The sequence below is a fragment of the Tetrao urogallus genome (genome assembly GCF_951394365.1).
Source record: "Tetrao urogallus genome assembly, chromosome: 20".
In the NCBI taxonomy this organism is placed as follows: Eukaryota; Metazoa; Chordata; class Aves; order Galliformes; family Phasianidae; genus Tetrao; species Tetrao urogallus.
In genome coordinates, this window is record NC_136833.1 from 7,694,099 (window position 1) to 7,715,801 (window position 21,703).

Below are 21,703 nucleotides of genomic sequence, written 5' to 3' on the forward strand. Positions count from 1 at the left end.
GGGCGGGGGAAGAAGGTTGATAATTTTTAAAAAACAGGAAAGAATTTCAGAGGAATAAATAATTCACGGGGGTTGGATCGCGCTATCTCCTCCTTGGCGGGAGGTGGCAGGGCCGCGCCGAGGCCTACCTCCCGCGCCCAGCCCGCCCCGATTCCGGCCGTGACGTCATCACCGCGCGCCGGAAGTGAGCGCGGTGCGGCTGTGGGACGGGGCCGCGGCCCTGCGGCCGCCATGGCGGAGTGTTCGGGGCTGCAGTTCGTCAGTCCGTACGCCTTCGAGGCGATGCAGAAGGTGGACGTGGTGCGCCTGGCCGCGCTCAGCGACCCCGAGCTGCGCCTGCTGCTGCCCTGCCTGGTGCGCATGGCTCTCTGCGCTCCCGCGGACCAGAGCCAGAGCTGGGCCCAGGACAAGAAGCTCATCCTGCGGCTCCTCTCGGGCGTGGAGGCCGTCAACTCCATCGTTGCTCTGCTGTCCGTCGACTTCCACGCGCTGGAGCAGGACGCCAGCAAAGAGCAGCAGCTCCGGTAACGCCCGGGTTCTGTGGCGGTCTGATCGAGGCCGCTTTCTCCGCGGTTTTATGTTAATTTGATCGTTTTATTTATTCAATTTGTCGAAAATGGCTTTATGTGACCTGGCAGTGCACGGTGCTGAGGACAAACCGAGGGGCAGCGCTTCCATTGTGCAGCTGGGGAGTGGAGGCCTTTGAAATGGTGCCTCTGTTCTCCGAGTGCGTTCTTTTAATGCCTGAATAGATTTAATACGGAATTGACTTCATAACGCTGCACAGTTCCGATGCTCTTTTCCAACTTTAAGCGTGATAGAAAAAATGCCTGCTGAAATGGCTGGAATTTGCATGAAATGGCATCGCTGTGTTTTCGTTGTGTGGCAGGCATAAGCTGGGAGGAGGCAGCGGGGAGAGCATCCTGGTGTCACAGCTGCAGCACGGGCTGACGCTGGAGTTTGAGCACAGCGATTCGCCCCGCCGGCTCCGCCTGGTGCTCAGCGAGCTGCTGGCCATCATGAACAAGGTGGGCTGACTTACTGCCTGCTTCTGCTGCTGTCGTGTCAGCGTGTGTCCGGTTCTGGTCTGCTTCACTAAGGTTTAAAGATTCAGTCTTACTGAGCACCGGCCTGTGGTTCAACTCTGTGTGAACCCAGCGCCCTGGAGGAAACCTTTCCTGCTCAGAACGAACGAGGATAATCTTCTCTAATATGATAGAGACTCAATATGGCTCATAATGTGCTTCATTCAAATATAGCGTGATTTTGTGAGGCTTCAGTGCAGAAGCCATATCTGAAAATGAAATCATGCCTTTTGCTTCTATCTTATTCTTCAGTCTTGCTGCAGCGTGGTATTGGCCAACGCATTTCTCTTGTTCTTTCTGCCTGCGTTTTGTTTTCCCTGTGCAAACTTACTTATTTCTGGAGCTCTCACTGAGCTGTTTTTCTTCTGGAAAGAAACAATAATACTGGTTTTATTGGAGTACTTCTGCCAGTAAATATTAATTATTCTAAACATTCATCTTGACTATTCTGTGATTAGAACTGTACATTTTTGGTAATTTTAATATGTTGTATCTGTTGAATTCAATGCCATGAAAGTCTGATTAGACAAACTTCTTCATTCTGTGTGCTGATGGGAAATGCCTCCTAGGTGTCGGAATCGAACGGGGAGTTTTTTCTCAAATCTTCCGAGCTCTTTGAGAGCCCTGTCTATCTGGAGGAGGCAGCAGATGTTCTCTGCATTCTGCAAGCAGGTATGGCGCTCTGTCGTGCTGTGTTCGTTAATACTGCTTTGCTTTTGAATTCATAACTTTTTACAAATAAATAAAAAAATAACTTCTTGAGCTGCTGTGGCTGATGGAACGTTCATCTGGGCTCTCCACCTCTTTGAAAGAGGAACAAACCACGGATTGATGCATTTTTGTCATTCATGTGTCTCAGCATGTTTTTATTTGTTTTATAGTGAAACGCTCTAACTGTGAAAACTCTTTTTGTCCAGAGCTGCCATCGCTGTTGCCTATAGTTGATGTAGCTGAAGCGCTGCTGCACGTTAAAAATGGAGCCTGGTTCCTCTGCCTGCTGGTGGCAAATGTTCCAGATAGCTTTAATGAGGGTGAGCTGAGGTTCTTTCTTGTCTAGCTTACTTGTTCTGGAGATTTGTAATAAAGTTGATTCTGAGCTAAATTATTTATTGTAGATATTAGAACTGGGATGCTGGTAGATCTTTCCTTCTCAGTACGTCCACCCCCCTTTTATCAGCATAATTGTAGTTATCACTGTGTGAGCATTCCCATTTGTAGGCCACCTTTCTTAAGGCTGCTTCCAACAGTCCAATCCCAGCTACTCGGATTATGAACCTGGTCTGGCCTTGCTATCAGTACCTGCCCCTCAGATCGAGCCATACTATGAGGTGAAACATTTGCAGGACGATGACTGCACAGAATCTATTACCACACAACAAAATTTCATTCTCCAGTGCTGTCAGATGCACAGCTTGCATTAGGCAGAGTGTAAGCAGTAATTGGGTGATGCATAAATCTGTGAACATCCTGTGATTTCTTAGAGAAGAAAGGAAAGACCGTTTCCTTGTTCTTCCTACTCAGTGTTGATCGCTGCTTCTTGGTGTAATCCAGCTAATAGATCATAGTGAGCTCAGCAGAACGCTTTGGCTCTGTGTGTTTGTGGCTTTCTATTGGAAAGATGAGATTAAATTTCACCTCCTGTTGGTTGTTCAGTCTGTAGGGGTTTGATTAAGAACGGGGAACGGCAAGATGAGGAAAGCGTTGGAGGCCGTCGCAGAACAGAAGCGCTCCGTCACCTCTGTAAGATGAACCCTTCCCAAGCTCTGAGGGTCCGAGGCATGGTGGTGAGTCTGACACACATCTCTTGTGAGACGAGATGTGAGACTTCTTGTGGTCCGTACTGGAATGTTGACAACAAGAAGGTGATTAGTGTGGACCTTTCGTCTAGGTGGAAGAGTGCCACCTACCAGGTCTTGGTGTGGCTTTGACATTGGATCACACCAAAAATGAATCTTCGGATGATGGAGTGAGCGACCTGGTGTGTTTTGTGAGTGGTTTGCTGCTTGGAACGAATGCAAAAGTTCGAACTTGGTTTGGAACTTTCATCCGAAATGGCCAGCAGGTAAGGCAGTCGTTGAATGAACTGCTTTTAACAAGTAGTTCTTGCTGTAAATCCTCCGCTCGTGGGCATCCATGTTTTTCTGAATGCACATCTGTCCTCTCTCTTCACGAGGCAGTTTGCTGGTAAGGGATCTTCAGGTCTGTAATTAGAGTTGCTGAAGGTGGCTCTTCAGTTGTGCTTCTAAGAGATTTTTAGGTACATAAGCAAACAGGCCATGAAACGAGTGAATGGTGAGGTGTCAGTGATTACTGTTCATGCTCAGTGTTCACAATAAGAAGTTGAATCCCAACTGGCAGCTGTTTGTGTTTATTTCGAAATAAAGCATTGTGAGACGGTCATGTCTTGCCTGTTCCCCCAGTACTGAGCTTTTATTTAAAAAAACCCTCCTTTCCCTGCTCTCATGCATTTCATTTTATTTTTTTCTCGAGTTCATCACTGCAGAAGCTCTTCTCTTATACAATGTCTGATGAGTTTTATATTGTTCTCATTTTTTAACTTCCCTCACAGAGAAAAAGAGATAATATCAGTTCTGTGCTTTGGCAAATGAGGAGACAGCTGCTCCTGGAGCTCATGGGAATCCTTCCCACGGTTCGCAGCACACACATTGTTGAGGAAGCAGATGTTGATACGGAGCCAAATGTGTCTGTGTATTCTGGACTGAAGGAAGAGCACGTTGTGAAAGCCAGCGCGCTGCTACGGCTCTACTGCGCTTTGATGGGAATTGCTGGGCTGAAGTAATGAGCTGTGCTTTTACTCACTGTCTGCTCATTGAAACGGAGGAGGAGAGCTTTGGGCACTGCTAATGTCTCTGTATCGTAATATCCTTAAGCCCTCCTTGGTAGAATCAGACTGTTTGAGTACTGAAGGAGGCACTTCTCATGTGCTCAGGACTGCCTGAGCTGATGGAAATGTGAATGAGTGCTGAGAGTGACTATTATTTAATGCCGAAGGCCTTCAGAGACGTTGTATGCTTTTTACTTTCTGGTACTTTTCTTACCAGAAAAGTTTTTCCTTCTAATGATGAAGATCCATGTATGAACTTCACTGATGTTTTATTTAATCTAAAATTTTAATGTGGGAAATGCGCTGCTCTTGTTTAAAGCTGCAACATCAGTTCTACAGACTCATTAAAAGAAGCCTAAGCATTTGGAGCAGAGTAGAACAGAAAGCTGTAGCAACACACACCAGATGAACTTTGAATTTGTGTCGTGACTCTTCAGTTCAAGAGAAGTGCCGTTGAATTTTAACACTCATATATTGATAGTAACCTGATAAACAGATTGAATAATACTGAAAACTTCACGTTTAACCTTGTGATGAGATGGAAGTCACTGTGAAATGCTCAGTGGTTCTCTGTGGTTTTTCTCCCTGTTCAGACCAACAGATGAAGAAGCTGAGCAGCTGCTGCAGCTGATGACCAGCCGGCCGCCCGCAACCCCTGCTGGTGTTCGCTTTGTGTCTCTCTCCTTTTGTATGCTCCTGGCCTTCTCCACTCTTGTCAGGTACTTCTCCAGTTAATGCATTTTTATATTATTTTTTCTTTCTGCTATAATGGGTAGTAAAACCAACTGTAATCTGCGGCAAATAATCTGTTATGTGATTTCTTTGTGCAGTACACCAGAACAGGAGCAGCTCATGGTGATGTGGCTTAGCTGGATGATAAAGGAAGAGGCTTACTTTGAAAGGTGAGAGGAGGCTGCTTTTGTTTTCAATGATTCCAGTAATCTCGGTTTTATTTCCATTGGAAATTAACTCTTCCTCTTTGCTGCTGTAGCATTTCTGGTGTGTCTGCTTCCTTCGGAGAGATGCTTCTCTTGGTAGCCATGTATTTCCACAGCAATCAGCTCAGTGCTATCATTGATTTGGTCTGCTCCACGCTGGGAATGAAGGTAAACCCCAAGCTGTTTCTGACACGTACCTCTCTGTTAAAATGAGCTTTTTTTTCTGTGTTTTTAAACTCTTATGTTTACTTTGCTTTTATACAAAAGCTTCAGTTTTGCTGATGTACCTCAGCAGATGTATACTGAAGAAGAGAGTATCTAAGCTCATCTAGAAAACGTTGCCCTGTGTGTAGAATTGGAAGAGGAACATTATGATAAAAGATACCATCAAGTTATTGAGTGGATTGTAGAAATCATTTGCAAGAAAAGATATTTTTAAGAAGACTGGTTGAATTCATTTCCAAAATGAGCTGCTAAGGTTTTCTTTTAAGTACTTCTAAGAAATATCTGTCTTTGGAGTGCTAAAGCTAGAACTTAGCATCATAAGCGCTTTGTTCTGTGTTTCAGATTGTTATAAAGCCCAGCTCTCTGAGCAGAATGAAGACAATCTTCACACAGGAGATTTTCACTGAACAGGTATTTTAAGTTTTAGCCTTTTTATGGTTTTTTTTTGTTTGTTTTTCTTCAGTCACTTAAGTTTGACCTACAAGAATTCATGCCCTCCCGGGACTGAAAAACTTTGGCCTTTTCTTTTGCACGTTGATGCAATTACATAAATAATGTAGTAGTGGGAAATTGTTCTTCAATGTATTTGTGCTGCAGTTTTACATCCCGTATGCACTGTGTTAAACCACACAAAAACATTCATTAGTTTCCAAACAATCAAAACTGAGTCAATGTCCAACAGGGTGCAGCTCTGCAGCTTCGTCGCGTTGAGCTGCTTTGTGACACGGTGAATAGCTGTGTTATTGTTCATGACATTTGTAACTTCCTCTTAGGTTGTCACAGCCCACGCAGTCCGTGTGCCCGTTACAGGCAGTCTCAGTGCCAACATTACTGGGTTTCTGCCCATTCACTGCATTTACCAGCTGTTAAGGAGCCGATCATTCACCAAGCACAAAGTATCCATTAAGGTATGACCTTCATTTCATTTCTGTTCTCAAGTTTGGCTTTTCCAATAAGAATTGCCTAAAAAAGTTAAAATATGACCAGTGTTATTTGTGATTATTACAGCCCATTACCAACAAAAAATGTGGTTCTTTTCAGCTCTGGAATGAAGCATAGTGGCATGGTTGGTTTTTTTTTCCAGGACTGGATTTACCGGCAGCTCTGTGAAACCACCACTCCGCTCCACCCTCAGCTGCTTCCTCTTATTGATGTCTACATTAACTCCATTCTTACTCCTGCATCAAAATCCAACCCAGAAGCCACAAACCAGCCTGTCACAGAACAGGAGATACTGAATGTTTTTCAAGGGCTTACTGGGGTAAGCTCTTTATTTTTTTACAGTCAATGTGGGTGTGGTTCAGTACATTGTATGTATGCTTGTTTTACATGGTGAAAGTTGTATTTTTGTCTTTAATCCCTACGTGGTCAATTGCTTTGCCCTGCAGTGATGGTTAGTACAGAAGTGAATCTTGTTCATGCTGCCCATGCTCTAGGAGGATTGCTGTTTGTCACTCTTTCATGCTGTTCCTTTGGAAGCGATCAGTTTGTGCTGTTCAGAATAGAAACTAAAACACTGAAAAGTCATGAACTCTTTCTAGCAGTAAAATGGATTGAAAAGGAGTAGTGTTTATCTAAGGTTTCTATTATTGGCCTTCTTAGGTCAAAAATACAAATTAACTGAAACATTCTGGCTGTTCTTGTAAGAAACACCTTTTTGATAGAAGTATGGGTCATGTGGATACGTGTAGAATGAGTGGCAAGCATTGATTTGTGCTGGGATCCTGGGGCTCCAAGAAATCAAAAGTACATTTTATGTTTGAAGATAATTGAAAAAACAAAATTCCCTACAGCTTTCAGCTTAGACCTCATATGGCTTGACAGTCTTATGCAAGGTTTGCTGCCTTATCCTCCTTCCTATTTGTAGGTAAATCCAAATTTTTGTTCCCTGCTATTGGGGTTGTGATATGACCTTTATATGTGGTTTTCTGTACAGGGAGAAAACGCTCGTCCTACTCAGCGGTACAGCATCACAACGCAACTGCTTGTCCTCTACTATGTCCTGTCATATGAAGAAGCACTTCTGGCAAACACAAAGATACTGGGTATTTGTGAATAGGTTTAGATTTTTGTATTAAATGCTGTCTTGCAACTGCTACATGTGGCTGTTTTTCCTCTTCTTTTATAGCTGCCATGCAAAGAAAACCCAAGTCTTACTCTTCAGCATTAATGGATCAGATTCCCATCAAGTACCTCATCCGGCAGGCACAGGGGCTACAGCAGGAACTGGGAGGTACAGCTGTCTGTGAAAGCCTAATGTGCATCAGGATGGAAAGCTAAGCTTGTTTCCAGCTCTGCTGCTGTTGTCTGTTTCATAGTGTGCTTGCCTTTCTGCTTCTTTTGAAACGTCAGTAGTAACTAGTGAGATGAGAGGGAAATTTAAAGAGTAATAAACTAGTTTTTAAAGTAGAAATGACCTAGGATTAAGTTTTCATTCAGGCTGAACTTAAGTGTTACTGTAGGGTCCTCTCACGTCTCCAAAATAGAACTTTCCCTTTCTGTTGGAGGTAGAACTTCAGGCAGTAAATGTGCAAAGCTCATAGAAATGTTCAGCGGTGTCTGTTAAGGTCTCTTGTTAAAATAATAGGCAGGATTATGTTCAGGTGAGTGATGTAGCTGTTTAAATCAAAGGTGTGCACTTGCCTAATACTCTTACAGGTTTGCATTCTGCACTGCTGCGCCTTCTTGCAACTAACTATCCACACCTGTGCATTGTGGAAGACTGGATCTGCGAGGAGCAGATCACAGGCACTGACGCCCTGCTGAGGAGGATGCTCCTCACAACCATTGCGAAGAATCATTCTCCCAAACAGCTCCAGGAAGGTAACAGCTGTACTGTGCAGTGCTCTTTTCAAATTGGTAGAATGTGGGGGGTTTCGAAATTGCAGTCATTCGGTTCATGTGAGCATAATACTGCATTTGTGTAATGAGAACGTTCTGCCGCAGCCTTGTTAATGTGTGAGTCTTCAGGTCGCAAAATCAGAGAGGATGTTAGAAGTGCAGTTTCACCAAGCTCCCATTGTCTTTCTTTTATAGCATTTTCCATGCTGCCTGGAAATCATACCCAGCTGATGCAGATTTTAGAACACTTAACACTTCTCTCGGCTGGTGAATTGATCCCATATGCAGAAGTATTGACATCAAATATGAATTGCTTGCTAAATGCTGGAGTCCCACGGAGGATTCTTCAGACTGTCAACAAACTGTGGATGGTTCTTAACACTGTGATGCCAAGAAGGTAGGATTGAGGTGCTGTTAGTGTAGATAGAGGTGGAATGCCACTTTTTGTTCTGTAAGTACTAACTTAATTCCTTTGTCTGAGGAAGTGTAGATCATGACTGAATATGATGTGTTGGAGTTGCATTCCTTTTTGCTTTGTTAAAATGTTTAACTGTTTATATTGAAGAGGAAGATAGTTCCTGTTTTCAGGAGAAAGGAAGTCTCTCGTTTGCTTATAGTATAGGAAGATTGTTTTCTGAAGTAGGACCTGACTCTAGTAAGAAGGGGCCTTTTTTGAGGAAGTGGATACACGACTGCAGTGAAAACAGAGTGCTGTGTTTCTGGTGTGAATGTAAGTTAACTGTATCATGGTTAGCTTCAACATCTGCAAATGCAGTGTGGGTTTTTGTAGGCCTGTCAGGGAGCAGAAAAATACAGCTGACTGCGGTGAGTACTCGGATGCTTATGTGAGCCTTTTGCTCTCTCTGTATTAAAAAAATATATATCTTAAAAATTATCTCATTTTAGGTTGTGGGTGATGACTGTTAATGCTCTGCAGCCTTCGGTGAAGATGGTCCGACAGCAGAAGTACACTCAGAATGATCTGATGATTGATCCTTTGATCGTGCTGAGGTGTGATCAGAGAGTTCATAGGTAAGCATCCCCGTTAGTTTTTATGCCCCGAGGTGTCTGATAAAAAAACCCAACAACTTTCAGTACTTCACAACATATTTTCAAACTTGTCACGTGAGCTGGTAAGTTCCAGCTTTGAGGGCACCTTTTTGTTTGTGCTGAACTTTTGGTCTGAGGAGTGAACCGTGCGTGCTGCTTGGGCACGTCTTACTGTCCAGCTGAATGCCTTGTTAAATAGTCTTACACATTGCTCTGTTTTGGAAACTCTGGGTTTACACATAGGTCATCCATTTTAGATCTGTCTGTGTGAATTTGTTCTAGATCTTGCAATATGCTTAAAATGGCTGCTGCCACATGGTGGGGAGGGTTGTCACTGCAGCATCCTGCCTCTTCACAGCTGTCTTCTACCACCCTTCATGGGCCTGTCGATAACTGCATCTTTTTGGGTGATGGTTTCTGCCAGAGGGTGTTTGGTGCTTGTAACAAAGGTAGATTTGCCTCATTTCTCAAGTAACTCGTTTAGCAGCACTCAGAAATGTGTTCCAGGAGCTGTCATGGTGACAGAGGAGGATGTGTAAAGCTGAGTTATGGCTCTGATGCAGAAGAACTAGTTGAGAATGTCAGTAGTGGAAAAACTGATAGCAACAAAGCAGCTTGTAAGGAGAACCTGAAATAAATAACGCTAAGAATTTAAGTCAGAATTTGTACATTATAACTTCATTTTTTCACAGTACTGATGAAAATTGCATTTGTTGTTCTAAAAAGGATATGGTTAACCGTTTTAGGAGTACTTCAGCCTCCAGCTTTTTTCCTTTTTGTAAGCTTTTTTATGTCTTCTGTCAATTGTGGTTTAATTTTTCCCTTTTTACTCTTTTTTTTTTTACTACCCTGCTGTTAGTAATAAATGAGTGGCAGTCATCTTGATGTGTTCTTGTTTGTGTGTATCTGTACCTCCTAGCCTTTCAGCAATTGAACTGTTAATCCAATTTTCATTCAGCTACAACTCTGCTGGACTTTTCTGTTGGAGACATCTTTAACATCAACCCATAGGTGAAATATTTACACGTACGTCCCTTCAGCCTAGGATGAAAATCTCACATTTCCAATATTGAGAGAGATCTGTAAGACGGTGTGATTTGAAAGCTGTCGTCTTTGTACTGTGGGAGCAGTTTTGTGGAGCTTGTTTTTCCTCCATCATTCAGAGCATTGATTACTTAAATCAGTACTGCAGATTCTGTTCTAGTTTTGTCTGTTTATCAAGCATTACTGTCTTCAGTAGTTCCTTGTTTTTGCAGAGCATGTGCGTGACAAAAGCAGGAATAAACAGCAGGGCAGCAGAAGGGCTTATAGTATATTATTTCAGTATTCTGTGATGATAGGGAAAGTAGCTTTAGTATGATTCAGAGTACAGCCAAGTGCATCTTTGAGTTCTTTCGGTTTGTTTTTACTGTCTTACTGTTCTGCTTACTGAAAAGGCTCCATTTGATCTGTTCCTGTACCAGGAGCCCTCCTCTGATGGATATAACTTTGCACATGTTGAATGGATATCTTCTTGCTTCAAAAGCTTACCTCAATGCTCACCTGAAAGAAACAGCAGAGCAGGACATTAGGCCATCCCAGAACAATGCCATGGGTCCAGAAACCCCAGAAGTTACAAGGGAAGAATTGAAAAATGCGTTGCTTGCTGCTCAGGTAAAGAGGGAAAATGGTTAGTCAGTGTCATGAAGAAAGAAAATGATGTAACAGAAATACAGAAATAGAAAATAAAAGAAGGAAAGACAGGGGACCTAATAGATTATTTGCTTTGTTTTAAGTTGACTTTCTTTTTCGGTGAAAAAGAAAAAGCAGTCTCTGCGTTCAGATTGTTAAATACTTTCTGGGGAGTTCTTGATTAACTGTGTTTCACTGGCATTCTTTCCTTACCTTTGTCTGGAAGCATGTCACATACAAAGTTGTCCCTTAGAGAATGATTTTTCAGTGAGTAAAAGTTTTTATATTTAAACGAGTAGTCTCCTCTGAATACTGTGAATTGCATGGCATATGCATGTTCTGTTTGATCTGGGTGCTTTAATGGTCTGTCGAAGATACATTTTGAAATAATACTTGACTCCCATGAAATGGCTGCTCTAATCTATAGTTATGTTGATGTACTGGAATTGAGCATTTGTTCAGGTAACATTTTAATGTTTTCTGGGATTTATATTTCCTGATCTGTTGTTTCTTGCTTCTTGTTTTTGTTTTTCCATAAAAAAAAGAGTTCACTGGCCAGAAATTACAGCAATCTAATTGCCTTTAGTTTCTCCAATTGCCGTTACTTTGTATTTTGTTTTGTGCCTTGTTTGTTTCTCTGTTATTTATGTTCTCCCGCTGCTTTTCTTCACAGGACAGCGCTGCCGTGCAGATTCTTCTAGAGATCTGCTTACCGACAGAAGAGGAGAAAACCCAGAGCAGCAGTACCTACAGTTTGCTAAAGAGTGTTCAGAATACCACAGGTCCTAAGAGTTCAGATCTAGAGGAAGAGGAAGATAGCTTGCTGTGTAACCTTCGAGAGGTCCAGTGTCTGATCTGCTGTCTGCTGCATCAGATGTATATAGCTGACCCCAACATAGTAAAGCTAGTTCATTTCCAGGTCTGGTTTGCATTATTGTAGTTCTTTTATGTTGGTGGTTTTTTTTTTTTCTGGCTAGGAAAGAGCCAAACAAAGTGTTCAAAGGATTTTGGGTGCTATTGTTGTGTTCCTTACAAATTACAAAAACACTCTTCTTTCCGTCCTCCCACATTTGTAGTAACCACATTCCCTCCGAATTTCAGAGCTTTTGCTCACTGTTGTAGCTGAGAGGGAGCAGCAAAGCCATGTCTGTTCCTCATCATTAAACACAAGCTTTGATTGTGCCTTTGCCCTATTATATACTGAAATAGCGTGTCCGTTCTAGGCCAAAGAAAACTGGCATGCACATCTTTTAATGACTTGTTCCACATATTGCGGGGGGTTTACTTTTTTTTCTGGCAGTGATCTGAAATTCAAATATCCGTTATTCAAAAGCCGTCATGTGGTTTCAGATGTAAACCTCTTACCTTTCATTTTTGTTAGGGCACACGTAATCTCCTCAGAGTCGAAGGCTAAAGAATGCCCCTGTCAGGGCAACTGTAGGCCTTCAAAAAAAGAAGCCTGGGAAGCTTAGCAATTTTTTAATATAAATCTGGTTTTTGGTGTGTGTTAAATTGTACATTGCCAGATGGCAGTCTCGTTAAAAGCAGCTAATTTGCCTCGACCTGGGATTGATTAAGTGGCTGGAAAAGTCCTGATGGTTCTGTTGTGAAATAAGCAAGTTAGGGCAAACACTAAATGTTGGAGTCCTGTGGATCAGATTCACCAAGCCTCCCTCAAGTTGCCTTAGAGGTGCAGGCCTGTTGCTGTCTTTCTGAGCGAAGGAAAGTTGAAAGTGTATGTTTGTTTAGAAAAAAACATTAGTGAAGCAATTTGTAAAGCACCTTTGGTGTATCTGTTTTCTCAATGTGGCAGGGTTATCCGTGTGAACTGCTGGCCCTGACAGTGGCAGGGATTCCATCGATGCACATCTGTTTGGATTTCATACCTGAGCTCATTGCCCAGCCTGAACTTGAAAAACAGGTACTGTGCAATCATCTAGTCAGAGAATCACTGTAAGTAATTAACCATGATACAGTCTTAGGGGGAGAAAAGAAAAAGAACACTTAAAAAAAAGTCTTTCTCTAACCTGCCCAGTATATTAAGGTAGTATCTGTAGCATTTTTAGCTTGAATTCAAGGCTCTGCCACCAAATCCAGGACTCCTCCAACGTAGCTCTGTACATTTGTTTTGCAGATGCTCCTGAATTTCGGTGTTACTTCACCTCTAAGAACGGGAATAAAAGCTCTTTAAGTAACAGCTTTCATTTTTTATATTGTGTATCTTTCAGTTGGCAGAAGTTTTGCCTACTTAGCTTTTTAGCTGATACTTGATCGCTAGAGGAACTTGCACGAATGTTCACATTTTGAAAAGCTTTTTTTTGCAGAGATACTCTGCAGAACAGATGGAGCAGCTTGAGGATCAAAATTTTATCTTTCCTTGTGAAAGGTTTGACCACCAAGTCTTTTTTTTTCCCCAAGGAATATTATTACATAATTGAAGCTTAGCAAAGGAAGAGTCAGAAATTTGATTTTTGAAAGGCCTTCTTGTGATGGTTGTGAAAAACAAGGGCAAAAAATTGTTAATTAGTAGTTCTTAAAGCAATGATAAATGTTGATTTGGTATACTGCAACATAGGAGATAACAAATTTCTCTAGTCCTAGGTAGCTGGATAGTTGGGAGCTAAAGATTCTTCTGTTTTCTGTGTTAAACAAATTTCTTGTTTGCGTTTATTTAATCCCTTTTAAATACTGCTCGTGAGATGGCATTCAGCTGAAATTTAAGCTAGAACACATGGGATATTTAACAGCTTTTACAAGGATTACGTTGTAAATTGTTTGTTCCTTTGTTGCTCATTGAAGTGTTGGAACAAATTATGTCTGTGAGGGAAATTCTGGAAGTCTAACTAATGCTTGACTAATGTCAAACATCTGTGTTGTGTTTTTTTTAAAGTCAGCAGAAAAATTTTGCAATAACTATTTTTAAGGCTTCTCTTCCTTGTTGTGAAATGGAGAATATTTACTAACTCCTAAGTTATGTGGAGAGGATCATAATTGCAAAGCAATGTATAACTCACTGTTTATTTCTTTCTTGCCTTTTACCTACTTCCCAGATATTTGCCATCCAGTTACTTTCGTTTTTGTGCATTCAATATGCTCTACCGAAATCTCTCAGTGTGGCTCGTTTGGCTATCAATGTGATGGGAACCCTACTCACAGGTGAGCAGTCCAGCAACACCGGAATGCATTGCTGTGCAAGTTAGATTTGTCTAGGTCATGTACAGTGGTACCAAAATGCCAACAAGTTAATGGTAACTGTAAAGGTAACAAAACAATTCCTGACTAGATTTTGGTAATAGTTCCTTTCTACTTAACTATTTCCTTTTTCCCCATAGTTTTAACCCAGTCGAAGCGCTATGCCTTTTTCATGCCAACCCTGCCTTGTTTGGTGTCGTTCTGTCAAGCCTTCCCTCCTTTATATGAGGATATTATGTCTCTGCTGATACAGATAGGGCAAGTTTGTGCTTCTGATGTTGCTACACAGACAAGAGACTTTGACCCAATAATTACACGTAAGTAAGGCAGCTTGTATTTCACAAGTAATTTAATGGTGTTACAGATATAATGTAACTATTTATTTATTTGCACTTTGTTTTTCTAACTTAATTTTTTTTTAGGTCTCCAGCAGCTAAAGGAGAGACCAAATGAAGTGTTGGGACTTTGTAAAGATTCGCCTTACAAAAGTTGTTCAAGGGACATTACAAGTGTGGACCCTGATGTTCAGTTGTGCCAGTGTGTTGAGAGTACTATAATTGAAATCATTAACATGAGTGTAAGTGGAGTTTAGGAAGAATGCAAATGGTGTCTGGATTTGGAGAGAGCTGCCAAAGTGGATTGAAGCACAAGTCTGTTTTTTTAATTCATTGGATTCAGTTACGGCTGAACCTTGTTGAAGGAAAAGAATACTTCAAAAGGACTTATTTTGCTTGGTAGATCGTTTGAATGTAGGCATGAATTTTTGGGTGTGCTTTATATCTGATTTGATACAGCAACACACCCATAATGGGTTTTGTAACACTGTGAAGTGAGGACTTCATTTGTTGAGCAAAATGCAAAATGATGGGTAAGAAAAATTTGAGATTGGAGAGCTTTACTAGAACTCAAATGAACGACTGTTTCAGAGCCTTGCAGAGCAAGATGGAATAAAATATTCCAAGGAACACTTGAAGAGTTATGTAAATAACTTGCACCATCACATTGATTACTAAGAAAAAGCTTTAACTTTTTTATTTGCCTTTTGAATCATTGGTCACAGTGTGAATTAGTCATAGAACTGAGCTGAACTGGCCTGTAAACTGTCGACAATTCGAGATCTGTAAGTTCAAAACAGATTTAAAAATCAGCCAGCCTTCATGAAAAGTTTGAATCCAGTTTCAAACTAAACTAAAGAGACAAACTGAAAAAATGAAAACCCAAGCAAAAACCTCCTGGTGTAGGAACAAACTGAACTGTAGCACAGATTGTTCAGTATTTTTAAACCTCAGTTTAAAAGAGATGAGAATGTTGTTAGATTAAGTGTAGAGATAACTTGTCATCAGGATAAGATTAAATAAGAAATTAGTATTGGAGATGACTGTGACAGAAGTCACAGGAGTGAGAAGGGTGATGAATTTCAGCCAGACCACAGCAGTTCCAGCTCAGAGAACAAGAAGGCTAAATCCATGTGTGTACATGATCTTTCATTTACAGCTGCAGGATTTGGCCTTGATGGATGTATTGTAGCATTGCAGAAGAGGCTTATGGTGCAATTTTCTTGATGGTTGCGCAAGCTCTGGTGTGAGGCAGCAGAGAGATAAAATTGTTGGGCTGTTGTGCCAGAACTGGATGTTGTACTTGCCTTGCTAAGCTTGGCAGCCTATCTTTACTGGATTTGAAGTGACAGCATTCAGCATCCCTCATTAAGTACAATATTTTCTTCCATTAAAATCAGCTTATATTTCAGAAATAACGGTCTGATTTTTAGTGTGGCTGGAGGAAGTCCTGCATAGCTGTCTTTGACCTCTGCTGGACGTTAACTGGGAGGCTAATGCTGAGTTCCCACCACCATTCCAGGATTGTTTGAGTGTAACCATGTGGTGACACCCAGCTATATTTTTTGTCATCTCGGTGTAATGTATGTAAATATATATTTTTTTCTTATGTTCGATTTTCTATGCAGTATTGATATTTAAATAAATAATTTTTAGGAAAAAAAAAAAAAAGTGGATCTGCGGAACGGTTCAGAGCTGCACAAACTTTTTATTTGGAGTGAATTTTTGGTATCAGCAGGGGCACGGCCTAGGGAGCCGCGTTGCCCGGTTGCGTAGCAACGAGCACAACGCGGAAACCAGCAAGGTCCTCCACGATTGGTTCTAACGGTGGAGCGGGCGCTGTTTAGTATGCGGTTTGCTGATTGGTGGCTCCGCGCCTTTTCCTGTCAGCTGATTGGCGGGCGGTGCCGAGGCCGCGCGGGAGGCGGGAAGGTCGGACGCTGACAGAGCTGTCGCCTCAGGTGAGCGGCCGCGCGGAGCCGCTCGTCGCTTTCCGCGGGGCGGAGCGCGGCCCTGAGGGGAGCGGGCTCGGAGAAGGCCGCGGGGTGGCTTTCTGGGAGCCTCTTAGAGAAGATGAAAGGAACGCCCAGGTGCGCAGCGTGAGCGGGGATGACGCGCTCGGGAGGATGACTGCAGCCGCTCCCTCGGCGCTCTCTTCCCCCGCCCTCAGCAGTAGAATCGCCCGGTCCCACCCGCAGCTCCCGGCTGCTGCCGCCTTCTGCCCCGTTCGGTCCTTCAGGGAGTCCTTCCCACCCCTGTTCGTTGTCAGAGATCGCATAAACTCAGTTCCGAGCTGATCGTTGGGGAGACCCCCGAGTGTCTTAGAGAAAAGCCCCTCGACTGTCGCGGTTGCGTTTTGGCAGGAAGGGCTGTGACCGCAGAAACCCGTCAGCGATCCTCTGCTGGCAGGGCTTCTCTGTGCTGCTGGGAGCTGACGGTGAGGAGGCGTGCCCTGTGCTGCTGGTTTTCTGATGTCTGTGTTTCCTCCTGAAAAGTCAGTTGGGGATGCATTTCATATATCAGGCTGCTCTCTTGGTTTGTACGTGCTGAAAAAGATAGATTTATGTCTTTTAAAAATAAGTGCTTTTTTTTTGTTTGTTTGTTTTGTTTCTTCCTCCCATGTATGTATTTTCCAGTATCTCAAACTCTCAGCATTTTAGCATGATATGAAGCAGGCTTTCCTTTATCATTCACAGTGAGGGAAATGCAAGGTAACTCGAGTAGAACAGCAAAGTTAGTGGCAGCCCATTTACCCTCGATTAACTGTTAATATAAAGGTGGTATTGGTTTAAAGCATTTCCTTTTTAACATCAGTGCCCAGTTTCACTTTTTTGTAGCTATGAAACAAGCACTGCAAGCTTGGCCAGTTGTGTCACTGTAGATTATAGCATCTTGAAGTTCAAGCTAACGGCCTGAAGGACTGGAAAGCTGATTTTTATTTTTATTTTTTTAAAGAATTATTTCATTTTCTTTTTAGTAGTTATTTCAGTCCCCTAAAATACCTCTGCCTTCCTTCCCATGGGATCTGGGTTGTTATCTCAAAAATACTCAGTTTGAGAAATGGACTCTAAAATGATGCGTGCATTTCATTCATAGTGTTTTTCTTTCTTTTTGTGCCCATATCTTTTGTTTTATTTGTATTGCTGGAGTTACTCGTCAGATGGCAGTAACTTGTTCATTGTAACAAGTAAGCCAGAACAGAAGACACAAAATATAAATTCCTGCGTGCCAGTGTCCAGAGCTTTCAGCTCTCTTCCTGCTTGGTTTGGTGCCATTTGTTGTTTTGAGCTTTCCTTGTTGGTAACATTGACTTGATTCTGTTTTTTACTGCAGTTAAATCTGAAATAAACAGGAGAAAGCAGCAATGTCTTCTGACGTGTCACAATATACTATTGGGGGAGTGAAGATTTTGTTCCCTTGCAAGGCTTACCCTTCACAGCTTGCTATGATGAATGCTGTAAGTAGCATTTGTACGACCATCCACTGAGCAAACAGCTTCCAGCTTTCAGTACCCATTAGCCTGTAGAAAAATAATTTCATTCACCAATAACGTATTTAATTCTCCAACATCTTGAGAGTTTCACTCATGATGGACCTTACTGTTTTTTGTGCTGTGCAATAATAATGGCCCCAGGTAGGGAATGTTGAAATGCATTTTTGGATTTGTCAACATTCATGCTAAGAAGAAAGTTCTATAATGCTGTAAATGCCTGTAATACATGTGTATTCTAATCTAGATTTTATAAAATTCTGCAAATATATAAGGAGAGAATGATTTAATACAACACACCTTTGAAACAAAATGTTAGTGTTTCAGTAAGTGTTCACCTTCCTGAGAATTTTCTTTTCCTTAGTAATTCTTGTTTTGTTCTTGTTGTTCTCCTTCAAGATCGTTAAGGGCTTAAATAACAGGCAGCACTGCTTGTTGGAGAGCCCCACAGGAAGTGGCAAAAGCTTGGCATTACTTTGTTCTGCATTATCATGGCAGCAGGCTCTGTATGGTAAGTGTAACGTCTGTCTGCATAGCTTTTGATTACCAAAATGTATTGGAATGAATTGCTCTTGTTGCTTTTCAGTCCTTAAATACTTGATATTGGTAGGGCTCCATCTGTGGTTACATGCGTTGCTTCCTTGGCAGTGTGGCAGTAGGCAAACACAGGAGTAATGGCCTAATTGCCAGTAGCACTGAGCAAAATAACTTTCACGTTCAAGTGGATTTAGCTGTCTGTTATCGTATGGGAATGATATGGCTTCTGGACTTAAAAGGAAAATACTTGTGGTTTGCAGTGACGTGGATTGAATTGCAGAAGAGGGGTTTGGTTTTTTTAATTGTGTGAGTTGTTACAGTTTCTTTGCTCAGCAGATCTTGAATGAGTGATGACAGCTTGTTCAGGCTGTGTAGCATGTAGGGAGATGTGAGTTTTATAACCAGTACCTACATGAAGCCTTTCATCTTAACTGCTCTGAAAGTCTAGTTCTCATCTACAAGCCTGAAAAAGTTTTCTGGAAGACAAACAGCTGCGTCCTTTATCTTCCTTAGAGAAATCACTGCTGAAATCATCATGTGAAAAGGAGGACAGAAAGGAGCCAGCAGCCTCCCCACCGTGTTGCTGTGTTTGTCATTCCCTATCCAAGAGCAGCGAGGAGGCTGCGGGAGCGAGTCATGGTGCTGCGTGTTCCAGTAATCATGAAACAGGAGGCTCTGTAAAAACTGGAGGCCAACAAACAGACGCAGGTAATTTTGAAGAGAAGAAGATGAAAATCTGTTCTAGCACTAAAAGGCATTGCCATTGGCATCACATCTCATGCTTTCAAGTCAGGGACTTTTTTATCATCGTAATAGCAGAGTGCTGTGTGATTCTGCCCTGCGTGGATGTTGTTATGTAGAAATCCCCCTATGTTGTGTCTTAACCATGTTTCTAATAAATGATATATTTAAAATGTTGCCCTTGCTTTATGCATTTCTACAAATGAACATGATTTTTTTCACTATTTCCTTTTAATTTTTACAGAATGCAAGGAAAACAATACCCTAGCTTCAAAATTGTCTGCCAAAAAAAGGGCATCTGTATGTGGAAACGAGAGCGATGACTTTCAAGTAGACAGGAAGAGGATTCGTCCTTTAGAAACAGAGCAGCAGGTGAGCAGAGTTCTTTGGCAGTGAGGCTATCCAGGTGCAGCCCTCAAAAACAGCTTTTCAGAGAAAAAGGTGTTTCAGAGAAAGGCGAATCCTTGGCATGGCTGTGATCTAGGTGGACGGATTTTGTTCATTCTTGTTGTAACAAGAGCCCATTGTTGCATTAAGTTATGAAGAGTACTGTGTTCTAAATGATTTCTTGCCTATTTAAATGCACAATATCCACAAAGTATGTTTATCATTAGGAGATACGTAATATGAAGTTGAAGAAGTATGAGATTTTAGAGTTGGGTGCTCTTACAAATATATATAAAAAGTACAAATAATACATTATTAGAACTATGTACTGTATCCTTGCAAATGTAGTTTTCGCTGGCCTGCAGCGTGGAGTGCAGTATTTCTGCAATACATTTCATCACAATACCTTTTTTTCACCCCAACAGGTTAGAAAACGTCATTGCTTTTCAAAAGAGGTGCAGCTGGTTGATGCTTTAGAAGTTTATAATCAGAGAAAAAATGGGGAGCTGGTTGTTCACTCTGAAAAAAGTGTGAAAAACACTTCTCCCAAAACGGTAAGTAACGTAGAAACAGCTCTTATGCCATGATTATTAGGTCAGGGGCAGTTTTCTGAAATTATTTTGACTTGGGCCTTTGTATGACTCAGAGTAGCCTTTATTTTGATTGCTGTTTGTTTTCACTTCAACAGCTGCTTTTCGGTGTGCTCTGCTTTGGCAAAAGGAGCCACAAGCTTTGGTATCACTTTGAGCGAGTGGGAGCTGAGTCTTATCATGAGTGGAAGCAATTCTCTGGGTCTTTTGATGTGATTTTTCATGAGCTTTGGAAAGCTCCATAGATTTTTGAGTAGGATATGAAGTGCTTTGTGCCCCTGAACTTCAATTGGCACTCTGAAATACAAAGGCCAGCAGAGTGTGCTGTTGATTTTCAAATAAAAAGGCTTCTCTTATTTGATTGTCAGATTTGCTTTTGGTACTTTAGCGCAAAACTTCTTTCTGTTTTTTTGTTTTTTTTCCTTTTTTTTCAAGTTCAAGGAATTTTAGGTAGCGAAGAAAATTGAAAACAGTCGCTTGATCTCTACTAAAAAATCAACTGTGAATCAGGATTTTATTATTTTCAAGATAAGGCCATTTTTCATAACAGTACATCAGTTCACAGACAGTGAAGTCCCTTGTTTTTATGCAGGTCGTTCCTGTTAATTCCAAGTGTGCGCATCGCCTGAACGCTGTTGCCTGGTACTTGCTGAATGGCAAAGGAACTTGGCAAAACCAGCTCCTTGTCTCCTTGTCAGGTTTCTGCTTCTGCTTCGAGCAGAGGCAGGGTGGGCTGCTGTGCACCTGCAGGACCCACGGCCAGGTGCCCACTGCTGCGTGCCCAGCTGAGGGGGGCAGCCCTCCAGGAGCTTCGGCTGAGAAATCGTACTCTTAAGCTGCTCTCTTTATTTCTCCCATGAAAGCACATGGTCTGAGAAACTGGGGCAGCTGGGTTGAGGAATCCCCATTTATACTCGGTTTGAAAAAAAAAGAAAAGTAAACAGTAAATGGAGAGTAGTGTAACAAACACTTGGGGTATCAAGAAACAGCTGTGAAAAGAATCTGTCTTAATGTGCTAGCCTATTGCAGTTGAACATATTGCTTACAACCTTCACAATGGAGTTTGAGTGACTTCTGTTACACATTCCAGGAGACTGGCAGCCTGTTACAATCAGGGTCTGGACTCCAGAATAGGCTAATTTACCGCAATGGGATGAAGAAAGTTGTGGATTTGTGTTACACGCTCTCACCTGACACCGTATCTGATCCTTTACCTGCTGATTGACGTTTTGAATGAGCTCTTTGAAGCAGGTTCCAGCTTAATTAAAACGTTTGCTTGGTTAGCAGTGATCTGTGAAAGCCTGTGATAAATATTGAACTGGGTTCACCTGCTGGTTAGTGCAGAGGATAAACAGCTGCTTTGTGTGCCTTAATCAAGGGGCCGCAGCAGCCGCAGGGTGCTGTGCTTTCCGAGGCCCATAAAGGAGGAGTTGAAAAGCTCTGTAATGTCGCTGCTGATATCTTCCTAGATTGCGCTTGTGTGATACTTCACACAAGCAGCGTTCACTGTTTTATCATCTAGATGGCTTTGTAACGGGGAAATGTAGATGCAGATATGAAGAACTCCTCTTATCTCTTTGCGTTTCACAGATCACAGCCTCAATGTTTGTTTTGCTCCTTTTTACACGTAGGACAGGTCGGCAGACTTGATTGTTCTTTTATTAATCTGACTTGGGCGTTTTTGCTGTATAAATACTATGCGATAGGCAGCTTTATCTGCCTGCTGACAGAAGGAGAACAGGCTGGATTGCCCCAGGTCCATATAGCTGGTATCTG

The 21,703-nt window shown here is 42.0% G+C and overlaps 2 protein-coding genes across 2 annotated transcripts in view; both read left to right on the top strand.

The window, feature by feature from the left end:
* Positions 1–231: 231 nt before the first annotated feature.
* INTS2 (integrator complex subunit 2) lies at positions 232–14,439 on the top strand (the record flags this gene model as incomplete). Its single annotated transcript, XM_079545190.1, has 24 exons — positions 232–524; positions 890–1,028; positions 1,655–1,757; positions 2,003–2,116; positions 2,739–2,869; positions 2,974–3,147; positions 3,655–3,881; positions 4,524–4,649; positions 4,761–4,832; positions 4,922–5,036; positions 5,436–5,504; positions 5,867–6,001; positions 6,178–6,354; positions 7,030–7,138; positions 7,222–7,326; positions 7,752–7,916; positions 8,130–8,331; positions 8,841–8,966; positions 10,448–10,637; positions 11,329–11,574; positions 12,469–12,576; positions 13,706–13,811; positions 13,988–14,164; positions 14,270–14,439. The coding sequence occupies 24 exons, from the start codon at positions 232–234 to the stop codon at positions 14,437–14,439; spliced, it is 3,579 nt and encodes a 1,192-aa protein (XP_079401316.1).
* A 3,107-nt stretch (positions 14,440–17,546) lies between these two features.
* Positions 17,547–21,703, top strand: part of BRIP1 (BRCA1 interacting DNA helicase 1) — a gene marked incomplete at both ends in the record, with an annotated part of 47,663 nt that continues 43,506 nt past the window's right edge. Inside the window, 5 exons of the mRNA XM_079544957.1 lie at positions 17,547–17,639; positions 18,072–18,183; positions 18,723–18,917; positions 19,195–19,322; positions 19,763–19,891. Of these exons, the coding sequence (XP_079401083.1) occupies positions 17,547–17,639; positions 18,072–18,183; positions 18,723–18,917; positions 19,195–19,322; positions 19,763–19,891 (657 nt within the window). The remainder of the gene's footprint in view (positions 17,640–18,071; positions 18,184–18,722; positions 18,918–19,194; positions 19,323–19,762; positions 19,892–21,703) is intronic.